This window comes from Mauremys reevesii, linkage group 8, assembly GCF_016161935.1.
Source record: "Mauremys reevesii isolate NIE-2019 linkage group 8, ASM1616193v1, whole genome shotgun sequence".
In the NCBI taxonomy this organism is placed as follows: domain Eukaryota; kingdom Metazoa; phylum Chordata; order Testudines; family Geoemydidae; genus Mauremys; species Mauremys reevesii.
Genome location: NC_052630.1, coordinates 22,989,504 through 23,005,818, shown reverse-complemented (window position 1 = coordinate 23,005,818; position 16,315 = coordinate 22,989,504). Strand labels below are relative to the sequence as shown.

The window sequence follows — 16,315 nt, the reverse complement described above, 5'->3', positions numbered from 1 at the left end:
TCTTTGGGGATGAAATTAAGGATGATACCATCAAACTCCTTAGGTCCCAAAGTGTGTTTCCCAGGAAGTCTTTCCACTGTTAGCCTTATAAACCATGGTCTGTAATGTTGTTAAAATCCCAACTTCTAGGATGACTCTCTCACCATCACTACATGCTGCCCTCAATTCTCAGCAAAACTCCCACTAATCTTTGGGAGTTAATGGCATGGGTCAAGGCCAGCATTTGGCCTTCAGGGCCCAATTCTGTCTTCAGTTACATGGGGACAATTTCCATTGAAGATTATAGGAATTGCACATGAGGCAGAGTTGAGCCAATACTTTGCTGCTCTTTGGGTTTCACGATTCTCTTTTCTTTTAGAGAATGAATTGGCTGCATTTTGGATTTGCCAACCTTGAAACTATTTTGTGGGGCTAGAATAGTTAAAATACAATTCATCTGAAATGGAAAGGAAGGAATAAAATAATAAGACACACAGAAGATTTTCCCTTTAGCGTGGGTTTGCATTGTTCACTCAAGCTTATTGTTGACAATTATTTATATGGCACGAAATGCCGGTGAGCTGGAGGAGCCTTTGCACCTGCTATAGGGGAATCTAGGCTCTTACTAAAAAACCATGCTATACCTCTGTTTCCTAAGATTGAAAGGAATATGCTGCTGGTCTCCACAACATGATGCTGTGGAGACCTGAAGTTCTCTGCTTGTATTCCAAAGAGTCATCCCACTATCCCTTTGGTTAGCCATGTGTATAGACAGAGGAGTAAAATTCATGGATAGACGGTACCTACATTTGGGGAGAAGGTGGAAAAGATGTGTTTTGCAGTCTACCCAATATGCTAAGTCTTGCTCTGCTTGTTAAAATGTTCAGATTCCTGAGACCACTAGCTATTGCTGCATCACTTATTGCAAGGGGAGTTCCCTTCTTTCATCTCCCACCATGAAGAATGCACCACATAGTCCTGGAATCCTCATCACCAGCCACTAAATCAGTGCATGAAGAAGAGACCATCCCAAGCTGAGGCTGTTGTGTGTGGAAATTCTATTGCTTCTACACAACTCTCTCCGCACTGGTACCTGTATGGGCAATGCAAAGTTTGAAGCACTGGCCCTGGGAGGGAACCTGGAGCAGTGTTCCTTCAGTATCTTAATTAGATCTTGACAATTGGTAGGGACAGGCATTTGATATAAAGAGACAAAAGGTGCCTGGTTAGTACAACAGTAGATGGAAATTAGAGTCACAGTTGGAAATGGAGGGGGTTGGTGGAGAGAGACCCCTGCACTATCTAGAAGAAAAATCTTACCTCAAAAACCAAAGGGGACTTATTCTTCAAATGACATCCCCTGAGTCCACCACCAGAGAGGACCCACCCCACCTAACCAACTACCCCCAACCATAGATCATATAATCTCTCTCCTCCTGCTGCTGCTGAAATACACAACTGTCTGGTTGGAGGGGCCACCTAGAGGAAACTCACTAAAGTATTATGGATGGACAAGCACCGTGTATCAAAAGGTAATGGGGTCTGGGATAGGCACTGAAGGATTGATGGATGTAGGAGTGGGGAGACTGCGGAATTGATTTTGGAGGGAGAGGGGAGGTAGAGGGAGATTTGACTGATGGGTTTATTTTGTCTCAGAAATGTCATATATATATCACTGAATGGGAATTGTTTTGGGGAAGCCTCTTGTTAAAATGTTGGCAGTGCATCTGTATCTAAAATGCCTAGTAATGACCCTGTCTCAAAGACCTTACTGTGATAGTTCTGCATCTATTTTAAATAATTTTTTTGTTCTACTTTGCATCTGGTTAAAAGCAATATGCCACTTCAGGATGTATGACACTGTAATGGGAACATGCTTTAAACCCAATGTCTAACAGTTCACTCAGCTACACTATCATTGCAGGATATCCTGTTTTTATTTTATTTTTTAAAAAGTAAATGGCATGTGTTTATACTAAATCATTAGTACACAGCTAATAGGTGGGAGCTACTTCAGCAAGGCATTGTAAGGTACCAAGGTTGCAGGGTAGAGGTAACATCGCCTCCCACCAGTCTGGATTGTGCCCTGGTATGTCACACCCTCCCTTTGTGTTAGTTTTAGAACTTTATTAAGGGGTCCCCCACCCTCCACATGCCACGTCACCATTCTCCAGTTTCTTGCTTTCTGTCGTTCATTGAGCTAGTTGAGCATCTTTTACTATGTCAAGACATCCTCTGGATCTGTCTGTCTAAAAAGATCCTCAAGAGATTTATGCAAGAGCTCAGAGTGAAATGTGTTTGAAACTATTGGTGTCAACTTTTGCTTTTTTTTATTTCTCTTCTGTTTTTAAATTCTTGTAAAACAAAGGCTGTAAGACAAAGCCTGTCTTGCACGTCTGGTTAATGGTCACATAACACACATTAGGTTAGGTTGATTAAATAATTAGTTAACCAAGGGGAAAAGTCAGTCCTGAAGGCTAGATACGAAGTACTGTGCTACTGAACAAAGGAACAGCTCTGCTATCTCAGCCCTGTGCAACCTCTGGCTAACCATCTATTGTAATAAGTGGACATTAATTAATGATAAACCGCAGTGAAATCAAGGAGCACAGATACTCAATGGCCATATTTCAATCAATGCAGAAAGAATTCAGAATTATTTGCTACCTACAGTATAGAACAGCAAACCTCTAGCACACTAAATCTCAAACACCCTTAAGAAGGTGTAATATGTACTGTAAATGTGGGTACAGTTGGTTTTTTTCCCCCTGTGCATCATGCAGGGCATCATACATGCCCTTGTGCATCATGCAGGGCACTTCTTGGGTCACACAAGCAGCCATGTGACAGTATCTTTAGCGTGGATTCACTGCATGTCCATCTAATTACACTTTTCCTCATTTATAAGTCCAAAAATAGAAATAATTAGTCACTTCTGCACAGAGTGGAAGTCTGTTATGACTCATTAATGATTTTAAAGGTACTTAGTAATAGATACAGAGGTATTTTTAGGAAGGTACATTTGAGGGGTCTAAAGGAAATTAAATTCTATTTGATCAAATAGGAACTGTGTTTTTTGTTTTTGTTTTTTCTATATGCCAGCTTCTTCTCACACTGGATCTTTATTTTGGAATTCTGCTCTCACTAAGTGGGTAGACCGCTCATTGATCGTAGTAATGGGAAATCTGTGCATGCACACTGAGCACAAATTAATGAATCCTGCATAGATCTGAGAGGAGAACTTTGTCTTTCATTAGCAGAACTGAAATGCTATTTTTAGATAGTCACATGAAATAATATTAAGTCACGTTAATGTATTGCCTCTCCAGGGATCTGAGTTGGTAACTTCACTTCATTGATATAAGCAAGGATTAAACTAGTTTAAATGCTTTTAAATTAGACACTGCAATCTGAGGTGTGATTGCAGTGCAGGTATCCATATCTGCTCTTGTATGGCTAAACACAGCAATCAGGATGTGGCAGTACTGGCTTCAGTGTGGACTAAGAACATGAGTTTGTCCGTAGGGCCCCAGCATGCTTATACAGCCCATGTTGAAGCCTATGCCACTGCATCTATATTGCTACTTTCACCCATGCGATCTCTGGTAAAGCTAGCAAGATCTCTGGTAAAGTTAGCGTGGATATGTCTACTGCAATCACACCTCAGATTGCCGTGTAGACGTATCCTTTGGGGCTTGCACGAGTTTAACTAAATACTTTTTTTAACTGATGTCTACACTAGTAAATTATACTGATTTAACAAGGCCTTCTGACACACAAAGCAGGCAGATGTAAACAATTATTAAGCCCAGTTCAGAATTTGCTTTGAATTACACCCCATGTATCTTCAATAGGGAGATGTAAATCCAAAAAGAATTGGCCTGCTAATACACCAGAAATATTGTAAGAAGTAATTAATAATCATTGTAATCCTGAAACAATGCTCAGCTTGATGATGTAGCTGAGGGGGGTTCCTGTGTTTGGGGAATATGGAGAGAAGTGGTAGATGAAAAAGGAAAAGAGAAATCATTTACCAAGCCAATAACACTGTACAGATCAGTACTTGATTAGATTTTTATCTGCTACTCTAGAGATTTTAATAACATTTTAAATGAAGGACGGCTATTTATTAATTATTATTATTTGTATTGCTGTTCTGCCTAGTGGTGCCAATTGTGCTAGGTGCTGTACAAACCCAGAGTAAGAGACAGTTCTGCCTCTAAGAGCTACTTATCTAGACAGACAACCCAGAGAAAACAGTGTTACAGAGAGGTGGAGTGACTTGCCCACAGTCATGCAGCTGAGCAGTGGTAGAACTGGGAATAGAGCCCAGGTCTGCTGATTCCCAGCCCAGTGTCTTATCCACAGGATTATAATGGCATTTAGACTTTAGGTCACAGTCCTCAAAGCAAAAATCATCACAAACCCTACCAAATACAAAATTTAGAAGGATATGAACATTTCTCCAGGGATACCCAGGAGTAAGGAAGATCACTTTGGGGGAGCAAAAAAAGAAAAAAAAGTGAATGTGCTATCGTGCAACTTTGAGGATGGACAGTAGAAAACAGTTTCCCTTCCTTAAAAAAGTCCCCTTTAAATAAAACATACACTGTTTCTCCTTTGCAGCAAACTTAGATCATTTGAGGGAATGGGGTGGGGGTGGGGGCAGATGGAACGGAAGTCTATACTTAAACTAATTATAACATTCATGGCTAATCAAAGAACAAGTGAGTAAATTTCTTGTGAGCATTTCACATCATTTCAAATGGTCTTTGTTTTTGAAGCTCCCTGATTTCCAACAATCAATTCTGCTTGGAAACTTTATTAGTATGTGTGTGGTATTTGATTTCCAATGCTAAAGCTTTTTATTTATTTTTTAAAGTATCTTCTCACTGTTTGTGCTTTGTGTGTGTCATTGTTCCTCCCTCAAGGGGAAGACTGCACTTCCCCGTCTAAACACAGGGCTGGGCCTGATGTCAATTTCATCAACCCTAGCACCTTTGCTGACCTCTGGTTTCCTTCAATTCCTTTAAGGCTGCACTTATCTCACCCCCCAGGAGTAATGGTGGTTGTAAAGGGTCATCACTGATTTGGCCAGCTGGATATCTGGCGGGGAATTTAAGAGGAGTTTTAATCAGTCCTGTACACTAAAATGAGAATGTGCTAAGCACCTAGATACCAATAATGGAAAGATCATTTATATAATTGGCCAGCCTATCATACTTCACCTAGCTGAAAAATGGTTTGGTGGTTTTATCTTATCTGTCTTCATGCACCTCTCCAAACTACCATACCATGCCAATCTCTCTTCACATGAGCACTCTGACTGGCATTCCTCAGCTGTTAGGACTGAAGTTGTTGGGAGAATTTGGGTGGGGGGGGGGCAGAGGGGGGGTTGCACAGTTTCTGCATGACTGAAGCCAGTGCTTTTATATTGCTCTCTGTTTGTTTAATGTCTGCATAACTTGTTCTTCCATTTAATTGGATTAAGACTTCAGGAACTAAATCATTTGTATTAAAAATAATACATCCTCCACCCTTTTAAAATCAATTTTGATTACTTGAGGTGGTTACTGGATATCACAGTCATTGGTTATAGAGAGATGTCATTTTAAATAAAAAGGCAAGCCAGGACTCTGAACAAGACTGAGCCTGTATGATACGATGTTAACAACTGAAGGTTGTAGTGTCATCACTGCTAACACTATAAGTATTGTCCTGCGCTGTGCAAACTGCCCTATGCCTAGGTGATTTATATAGTTAAACAAGATCAATTACATAAATCAGTCAAAATGATAGGCATGGATTAGATCGAAATAAGTGAAAGGTTCAGTAATCTCATTCCCATTCCTCTAAAACGATTTACAGATTTTTTAACAAGGGAACAAGTCTTAAAAGGCTGTAATGCAATTTCTCCACTAATGACAGGTAACATCAGCACTGAACGGAAACAGACTGATAAAGAACCAGTTCCAAGCTTTAATGCTTTAGCATACTATGTAGCTCATATATAAAATGTGGGGTTTCTGAATGTAAATACAGTTGAATGAGGACTTCTAGATTGCTAGTACTGTTGTATCTTATTCAAAGGGTAAGTTTCCTTGCATTTGCAGTTTGACTGAAGATCTTGCTGTCATGACAACTTGTCCATTTTTAACATAGTAGAGTTTTTAGATGTGTCCCTCCACTCAGGTTTTTTGAGCATCATTTTTAAGTGGAACAACCCCCATTCTTAATGTTAAAGCTGCAAGGAGTGTCAACTTTCATTATTTTATTTATTTGTCCTCCATTTTTGTGAAACGTGAAAATTTCTGAAAGAAATTTGGAAGTAACTGCCATGAAAGAAACAAATGACAAGATTTACCTGCCTGATATAAACTAGCGCACAGGGCTCCAGATGGCGGAAAGCCATCTCTTGCCAAACTCCACAAAGCAACTGCAATTTCCCCTTTATGACAAGGGAGGGGACCATGATGGGCTTTTCACCTGAAAGCTGGGTGACACCGGCCTGGGAGAGCATGTAGCCAGGCTGGGAAATTAAAAAGCTGCTTCTGCTAGTGGTTGTGCTTGCTAGTTCTTGTTTGCTTCTTGTTCTTGTAATTTTAGTACATGACATGTTCATTGTTTAGGTAGTACCTAAATGTCACTTTTAGACCAGGGCGGTTACGTTGCTGAGGAAACTGCACCTCTGACCCCTTCATGGCCTCCTTGAGAACACCTCACTCATTTGTTGGGCCTCTAGCCATCACCTCTTTGGGTGAAAACGTGTACATCTCTCTGTAGACCAGCCATTCAAGCTTCAATTTCCTCCTGAAACTCACTGTGATCACCTTAGTAAGTCTGAGTTTAGTTCAGCACCTGCTGTCCAGTTCTGTCCAAGGGGTTATGACAGGATTAGCCAGTGATCATCCAGCCTTCATAAAGCAAAAGTATGATAGAGAAAATGCCTCTTGAAAACAATAAGCAACTTTCATGGATGCCTGTTGTTCCGGGTGCCACCCATCTTCCTCCTGAAGACCTTGGTAGGTTTCAAAGTCCTTCAAATATTTTCTGTTGTGTCCGTCCACCCTGTCATAGCCTGACAGCTGTTGTTGGATTGGGTGAGAATGACTCTTCTTCTATATCAGGCTGGTTACTTCATACAATTCTGTTTTCTGGGTTGTTTTAACTCAGTCAAACCAGTATGCAGTTTCCCTCAGTGGGTGGTACTTCTGCCGACTTGTTTATCTGTTTCATAGAAAGGTAAGGCTGGAAGGGACCTCGACAGATCATCTTGTCCAGCCCCCTGAACTGAGTCAGAACCCAGACCATCCCAGACAAGTCTTTGTTTAACCTGTTCTTAAAAACCACAAATTCTCTTGGTAACGTGTTCCAGTGATTAACTGTCCTTATAGTTAGAAAAACTGTCCTTAATATATGACTGAAATCTCCCTTGCTGCAGATTAAGCTGATGGGTTACATTGAACCATTCTTTTCCAGGATCATAAGCATGGACTTATGTTTACAAACTTCTGGTTTCTTTGTGTATTAGAACAGCTTTTGGTGCATTTCCTGAGCATCTATTGATGAGGCATTTTTTGACCTGCCTTTGTATTTTATTTATTTATTTATTTATTTATTTATTTATCTCCACCCCTCCCCCGAGCATTTGTTATTTGAAAGGCAAAAAAATTAAATTGCAAAATGATAACATTTGACAAAAAAGGCTGATTTTTTTTCTACCAAACAATGTAATTTTATACATTTTCTGATTTTGACAGTTAAATGTTACATTAAAGATTTTGCGACTACTGTGGGTCATGTCAATGAGCATTGTCAGGCACTTCAAAAGATCCCTGTCAAATTATCATCCATTTAAGAAAAATACTAACTTTGCTTTTACATTTCTGAAGACATCTAATAAAAATGTCCACTTCAATAAATCTCTTGAGTGGGGAGAATATATCGGGGATGACGGTTATCATCTGCTTTTGTGAGAATAATTCGCAACAATGATAGACAAGAAGCAGAGTAATGGTTGGTGTTGGTATTGCTTTGATTAAGGATCTCTTATAGCTGCCATTCAACTTCATTCTATAGGGGTTCCCATATTAGCTCTTTTGAATTGCATAAGCTGAATTTTGGTGTAAATGTTGGCTCACTTTAAATTATTTTTTTACCTCAAATCATCAAAATCCTTAAAGTTGTTTTCATTTATGGGCAGCCCTAAAAAACAGTATCGATAATTTTAGTTGATGCTTTGAATAAAGTACCGTCCAACAAATGAGTACTTTGATGTCTATTGCTCTCTCCTATGCTTTCTTTACCTAGAAAGAAGTTACTGTTAAAAACAAAAAAATTATTTTGGAATCATAACCAAAGATTCTACTAGAGGAGTGATGCACAAGTTTAGGGACCAAACTGATTATTTCAAAAAGATCAAAGGCTACAATCAGTTCTTCATGTGATTGTCAAACTGGATTCCACTTCTGATTCACATGCACCCCATGCACATGAGATTGGATTATTTTGGTCAGCAGTGTCTGTTGAGGTTCATGCCTGCATCCTGGATGGATGGATGGATACACATACAATGGCTTAAAGATCAAAGTAAGCCCAATTGTCCCTCAGTTCCTTCTTGGAAGCAAGGCAGAAACCCTGCACTGTCCATTTTCTCTAGGTACGGTGCACTTTTTTCCTTAGCCTTGTCTATAATATTAGATAGTACCGTTTCTTTTTCTGTAGCATTGGCATTTTTCAAAAAACAAAAGATATTCTGTTCAAGATAGGGACTTCCCTGGTACTGGGATTTAGCCTTTATGGCAATGGCTGAGTCCAGCAAAGCAGTTAAGACTTCGTGTACCCAGTCATCAGAAAGGGGTATAGGGAACTCCATTCCCACACTGAGTACAAACATAGGTCACCCTACCCACGGCCTGATAAAATGAGGGAAAAATCTCAAGCTGCTTAAACAAAATGCAGTTTGCAGCCCAAATCTGATCCCTTGGATACCTTGACACAGTCCCGGTACAGAATACACGATGCCATCTGAGACAACAGTTGCAATTCACCCAGTATCAACCTCTCAGTACGGATATCAACTCAGGGCTTCCTGGCTCCAATCTTTGGGCATACCAAGGGAGATTCAAACAGTTAAAGACCTCCCATTTTATAGCTATTGCCTGTAACATGTACTGATAAAGTCTTACGTTTTCTGAAAGATTCAAGAACCACTCTCAGCTTATTGGGAGTCTACTCGCTAGTATCTAGGAGAATGCTAGGTCCCAAAGTTTCACTAGACAGAGGCCCTCTACTTATTACTGTAAACCAGAGGTCATCAAAGCTGACTAAGAAGAAAATGTTCCAGTGCAAGAGGCCCTTTGCCTCTTCCTCTACTGCACACTTTGCATCTACCTTGCAGCAGCAAGTCTAGCAACATCACCAAAAGCCAGTCAAAACCACTGGAGGATTTATATCCCTCTTCCTCTTCCCACCCCCCTTTTGTCAACTGCCTTTTTTCAAGTTCAAGAGACTTGGAATCTGATTACCTCAGATCAGGGGGATTTCGATATTATATATATATATATATATAAAATATCGAAATCCCATATATATACCATTCCCATAATAATATTGAAATCCCATATATATACCATTCAATTTTAGTCACTTCCTTCACCCACCCACCCACTGCTCCTCAGAGACACCTCTCATGAGATCCGTTTAATGCAGGAAGTGTATTCCCTCCTGAATCTTGGAGCAGTGGAATCAGTGACCCTGGAATTCAAGGGAACGGGGTGTTTATTTCCATAACTTTCTAAACCTGAGGATAAAAGGGGCTGATGCCCAGTTCTAGGTTTGAGACTTCCCCACAGATTCAGCCACCATTTCAAATTCAGAATGGTAACTCTGACCTCCATAATCCCTTCTATAGATCCCCCGGACTGGTTCATGGCATTCAACTTGCCAGATGCGTACTTTTATATCAAACTTGGCACACAGAAGATATCCGCAGTTTCCACACTGTGAGGACCTGTTATCGATTGGAAATTTCTAACTTGTGATATTCTTCCTGGTCCTCTTCTCTCTGGTGGTCACAGCCTGCTCGTCCTCATCTGCCGCTAGCTGTGTAGAATGTGACCTTGTCCTCTTGCTTCCAGTGGTTACAAAGAGCTGAGCCTCCTCTCTGATTTCTTCCTTTATTTCTGATTCCTTAGTGGCCAGTTCCTTTCTTCCTTGAAGCTGGAATAGCGATGCTACCCAAATCTGGTTGTCCAGGAACTCATCAGCTTCTCTGAGGTTTTAGCATCTGTACCTGCCCTTCCAGTCCAAGAAACTTGTCTTCCTACACAGTCACCCAATTGCACTTTATACACAGTAAGTCCCTTTTGACTTCAGACAGGAAAGAAAACATTGCAGGTCATAATCACTGTTCCATCTCTGGCGGTCCTGTGGTTGAGTGTAGAACTGTACCTAGAAGAAAAGAAGCCCCTCTCACTCCATCTCCAAACTCCCTCTGAAACTCTTATGTTTGCTGCCCTGTTTGTGGCTCATAAGCTCCCTAAACCTCCCTTCTAAGCTCAGGTGGTTCAAAATAAATGGAAACCACCCACCAACTCTAGTGGGGATTACCCTGAGGTGACAAGAGTCCCTAGCAGGCTTAGAGTCAAGGTAGGTGGGATCTATGCTTATATCCCTCACAGGTCCTGGTGCAAAGGACATCTCAGGAGTGGAGAAGGACATGCTGGGAGAGGGGAAGGGGTTTGGTTGGTAAGCATGGTGTGCCAGCCATCCTCAGCTGGTCTGTAGTTCATTAAGGACACACACTCAGCTGTCACAAGTTAGAGCTATCCTCCAGTTGTTCTAAACTGCTCTGGGGCTGGGGCAGGAAATTGGGGAGCTGAGCTGGTGCTAAGCTTTCCCTACCTCTCCCCCACCCTGCTCCTGGCGTGTGTGGAAGGTGAGTCATCCTTTACTAGGTGCTCCCTTGGGCTAAGGCAGAGTCACTTGAGCAGCTACTCTACTGTCCCTGGATTTCCTATAGCCTGGCAAGGAAGCAGGCAGTGGAGCACCTATAGTTACACTCCTTCCCCTGCAAAGTAATGGGCAGTCATTGAGGGTGCTACTGAGCTGCTGGTGCAGGAAAGGGTTGGCAGCTCGTCAGAGTATTCATGGCTTCTGTCAGCTGTACATAGGGCTGCCAGCAAAGTGGTGCAAGGCAGCTGGGGCAGCAGTGCTTGCTACCTCTTCCCCCTGATTAAAGGGCTCTTTCAAACTCTTCAGTTTTAAATCTCAGGGTGTAGCTCAGCAAGCACATTTTCTATACATAATCAAATCCAGATTCTTTAACATGATTGATTTTGGAGCTGCAGTTTAGAGTAATAGGAGCCATAAACTGGACAATCTTGCATTACCGATTTCCTTCCTTAAAATATAATGTGTCCTATGTTTTCTAGATCATTTGACTAATTGTTTCAGCCCTAGTTGGCGGTATATATACTATCCCTCCCTGTGATGGAGAAACGATCCTTCTGTCAGGTACTGCCTCCTGGTAGTCGGCCTAACAGTTGGAGTGGAGGTCAAAGCAGAAGTAAGGTTGGGACTGGGCTCAAGGCAGCGCTGGAACTGAAATCCGAGAACAGGCCAGGATCAGAACTGAGATCAGCGTCCAGAGCCATGCCAGAATTAATACCGTAGCCAGAGTCTAGATATAGGCCAAAGAGCAAAGCTGAGTACTCGGAGTCTGAGGATCCAGGGAGAGTCAGGAGGTAGAAGCAGGGCTGGAGTGAGGTCAGAGAAGGGTAAGGACAAGACTAGGACAGAGCTCAGGCAGGAATAGGATCAAGAGTAGTCTGGGAGTCTGGAGGATCTGTTACACTTCAAGGCAGTAAGGCAGTTCCTGGCCAGGTAATGTTGTTGCACAGTCTGATCTGCTATTTTTGTGGGGTTGGGGAAATACCTGAGCCTTGGGGGGTCAACAGACCCAGGCTGTGCTAGGGGACAGGCTGCTGTTGCATGCTTTGAAGGCTGAGTCACCGCAGGCTCTGTCAGAAGGGTAAGTCAGTGCAGCTGAGATGCTGCATGTCTGAGTGAAGACTCACTGCAGCTTTCTTGGAGGGATGGCTGAGCGAGCAACACTGGTTTGGCTCTGGGTTTGCCTCACATCCTCCCTCATCCTAACATGCAAAAAATGCTGCGGAGCTTTTGCTGAAGATTTGAAACTGTAGCTCAACAAAGACTAAGCTAAAAGAGAGGCATCTCTCCCCCCTTCTGCGCTATCAGGTTTGTGCTCCTGAGATTCTTAGATTTCCTCTTCTAAAGCCTCAGACTACTGAACCCCCAGAAGACCCCGGTCATGGTACCAATGACCAAGTGCTTTGCAAAGTTATTTTGCAAATTAATTTACTAATTACATTTCTGAAACTGGTCACTTTTCATGGTTAATTTAACCAGTGGAAAACTTTACTTTAAACATTGTGCTGCTACAGAATACATATGTCTTATGAATATAATTACTTGGAGCACAGCAGAAACCAGAACTTTGAAGAAAATAGATATTTTTTATCATTTATAATGAGAGTGAACAGGCTGTACTCTTCACAGTTGCCTGGGTAACAAGGATCAGCAGCTTACCTGGTTCATTCCGTTACGAGTGGATCTAACATATACTAATTTCCCTGTCTGGGTCCAGTCCAGTTGTAAAGCATCTTATGGGGGAGGTAAGAGCCAAAAGCAGATTAAAATCTGTCTGCTGCATGGGCACGGAGACAAGAGGAATCAAGAAACTGAGAGCTTACATGAGGAGACGCTATGTATACATGAGATTTAAAGAGCTTTGCCCACCATTTTGTTACTTAAAATTGCAAATTCCCTCATAAGGTTTACTACCACTGCCCATCACCGTGTATGTGAACTGAGGCTCTGATTGGATTCCCAGCTGCTTCTGGCTGTCCACGTGATAAGTGACAGTGTAGTTTTTCCATCTGCACTAGTCAAGATTGTAAACATTTATTTTGGGTGCAGACCCCACTACAGAGATATATGCTTTTGTTGTCTCCAGACTAGATTACTATGTGGGGCTATACCTGAAGAGCATTCTGAAATTTGAGCTGGTAGGGACTATGTGTATCTGCTTTCTTAATGTTACTTCCTGCAGGGAACACATCAGAGCTTCCAGCATCTGGCTATGTACATTTCAAGGAGTTAAAGTCCTAAAGGGCTTGCAAGGTCCTGCCCTTGGGAACCATATCTCTCTTTGCATGATACTGCAGCAACTGAGATCAGCTGAGCCCAAGCTTGCCTGATCTTCAGGGCATATTGCAAGGCCCATTTCACTGGGCTTTTGTGAAGAGGGATGGGTTAAAGGTGAAAAATGCAAGATTGATCAGTTCTTTTGGGCTGGGTTAGATGGGGAAAATGTTTTTCTTGATATACTGATCCAGTTTGCAACATTGAAATTTGCTTTATTGAAAATAGTTTTTATGTGTGACTAAAGCCTTAAGGAGAGCAATTTATGAATGTAAATAAACTCTGTACCTCAGGGGATCTTTGCAGCTCAGTGTTTCCAGGGGTCTGAGAAAACAGAAAGCCATTGTAAGGAATGCAAAGGTAAACCTTTACTTAGGCCTTGTTTGCATGGAGAAATTGACAGGAATGGTGGCCACAAGGAGGAGTTATTCCAGAATAGTTTATCCTGCTCTGTCTATCCTGGTCAACTTCCCTGTGTGGACAAGCCCATTGGCTGTTGTACAGAGGTAGATATCTTTCCGTTCTTTCTGGCCTTTTATCTTTCAGACTGACTAGCCAAAGGATCTCCATAAAACAAAGACTACAAAATCATGGAATGGATTGAAAAGCCTGAAATTTGCCTCTTGGCTTAATGTTCCAGATTTCTCTCTGTCATTTGACTTTTCAAAATTAAATAAATAAAAAATAAAATGATATTCCATTGTCCAAGCAAGTCTAGACGATTGTGGATCTCTGCCTTCTTTGCAGCCTGCCTGGGCAGGACAATCTTGGTGCTATTCCTGTCTTCTATTCAGCACCGCTTTGTAACTGTATCTCCAAAACCCGGAAACTTTTTGGAGGAAGTTTTAAGGGTCTGAGTTTCAAGCTGAAAGCTTGAGGCTTGGTGACATTGACAGAGGAAACACCAACACCAGGAATGTGACCAGTCTGTCCACACATGATGCAGATCAACATAGTCACAAACCTGCAAAAATAAAGAGCAGCAGACCTCTTTTCCTTGCCTTCCTCCCAAACCCCACCCTCACAGTTTCTAATGCAATCCTTGTTTCCAGGTTGGGAGTGAGGATTTCTCACTTTCTGCTCACTTAGTTAGTAAATCCCTCTTCCTTAACATTGCTTGAGGACTGCATCAGCCTGCCCACTTGTTATTTTCCCTGGTAGCTTCAATTGTTTCCTCAATTTCTCCTCATCTAGACGGAAAACTCAGGGGAGACATTGTATTGGAAGCTTAAGCTGCTACAGGAACAGAGCAGGGTCATGAAAACTGCAGCCCTTGCCTTTGTATTCAGAATTCACTGTTTGACAGCATTTGGACTTTCTGTGCAATCCTAGCTAAATATATTCCAGAGAGTTTACCTCCTTCCATTTCCTCTAGACATGTTTGTGCTGCCCCAGGGAAAGCCGTAGTGAGTAAGGATTGAATTTCAGAAGATCTTGCCCCCCATTTTAGGGGCCAAAGTAAGTGGCCAGATTTTCAGAAGCACTCGGCATGTGTTGTGCTGAGCAAGAGCCAGGAGCATCACAAAGGAAGCCAATGGGTGCGGTGCACATTTGAAAATCTGGCCTCAATTGTGAGTACCTGAGCATTTGTAAACTCTTGAATATTTAATCCCACATGATTTAACACAGTAATTAGAGACGGGAGCTGTGTCCCCAGGCATACTGCAAGCTCCCCCAGACAGCTCTACTACTGAGCCTGTGACCCAGGAGACACCCGGTGGGAGTTTGTCCCCAGCAAAGACTGCCAATCATGCCAAATAGTGCTGCCATTTTATGACCAGAACAAGCACTCCCGAGACACTGCCCAGCTTCCATTTTCCTTTGTGACCTAAACAGGATCTGACTCCTGGACCTCCAGAGATGAAAACTCAGTATGGTATTGTTTTTTCCAGGAGCTTTAACAGAACACCATTTGCAAGGGTCAGTTCTTTATTCTAAACAACCTGTCCTTGGCCCTGCCATTGGATACTCAGTTTAAATCCACGGCTTACCTGTTACTTCCTCTTCAGGAAGTCCACAGAGAATCTAGAAGGACTGTAACATCTTATTTGTTATGACAGTCTTGGCTGCTATGGTAGCAAACTGAGCTGTTTTGCAAGTCGTGCTCCTGCGAGTGAAAATATAAGTGTCACAGTGCTCCACTTCCCTGTTGTTCAGGCTGTTCAAAGCCTGCATCCAAACCCCCTAAACAAAATCTGATAATAAATAGCAGCTGACATGACTGAAATGGAAAACTCTGCAGTGGAGTGTTTAGAGGTTTACTGGTTCACGCAGTGCCATGGCCTCTTTAGCAGACTCACTTGCAGTGCCAGACAATTGCATTATGGGCTCTTGCTCTCTGCTCCTAAGCTGACTTTGCTTTCAGAGTTCTAACAATACCTTTTTAAACATGGGTTCTCTCTTAAAATGATGTGTTTCAAGTGAAGATGCCATGAGCATAGGAAGTAGAGTGCAGAAGACTTGGAAACGGTGGTGCCTGGCAGGTAAATTACTAGGTGGGGATTTACCAAGGACTAGGGGGGAAAGGTTTCTGCGAGCAAACTGACAGTGTGCTGCTGCAGTTTGAATAATTCATCCAGACAGGTCTGGTCCCTGCTCAATGTCAGCCAAGCAATAGCTATTCAGAAAACATGCTGCTGTGCTTACTTTTGGATTCTCCCCTTACCCTTCTGTCCTCTTTAGCACTTTGTAAGAACAGCTCATCTCTAGTACAAAATTTGTGTCCAACCTGCACTTGAATCAGCACAAACTTCTCTGTTGCAATGTTTAACTTGCTCTTAGCCAAAGGCAAAGTGGAAATAATCTCTGTAAACTGAACTCTTGTAATCATTACACATCAGACCTAGGGTAACCCATCGTTCCTAGAATGATGCTCCACACAGCATTCTAGGGATGTATTGTAATAGAAATGAATTCAGCCTCTAAAGCTTCGGTAAAATGGAAAAGTTGAGTCCGATTTTACTGATAGTCTTTTGATAGTAAGACCATTAGTTTAAAATAATATTGATTTTTTTTATTCTGAGCATCATAGTCAATTTCAGACCAAGATTGGATGTATCCATTGGCTGGACTAACCATTAAGTCCAGTATTAAAAAGTTAGCGGTCTGT

At 41.9% G+C, this 16,315-nt stretch overlaps 1 protein-coding gene across 10 annotated transcripts in view; it reads left to right on the top strand.

Annotated features, from left to right (window-relative positions):
* ATP10B (ATPase phospholipid transporting 10B (putative)) overlaps positions 1 to 16,315 on the top strand; it is a 396,549-nt gene that overhangs the window by 252,712 nt on the left and 127,522 nt on the right. For 2 of the 10 annotated variants that reach the window (XM_039485886.1, XM_039485875.1), the window contains exon 2: positions 1,396 to 1,511. The exons of the other annotated variants lie outside the window; for them this stretch is intronic. In XM_039485886.1, the coding sequence (XP_039341820.1) occupies positions 1,483 to 1,511 (29 nt within the window). In that variant the 5' untranslated portion in view covers positions 1,396 to 1,482. The remainder of the gene's footprint in view (positions 1 to 1,395; positions 1,512 to 16,315) is intronic. 10 annotated transcript variants of the gene reach the window in all.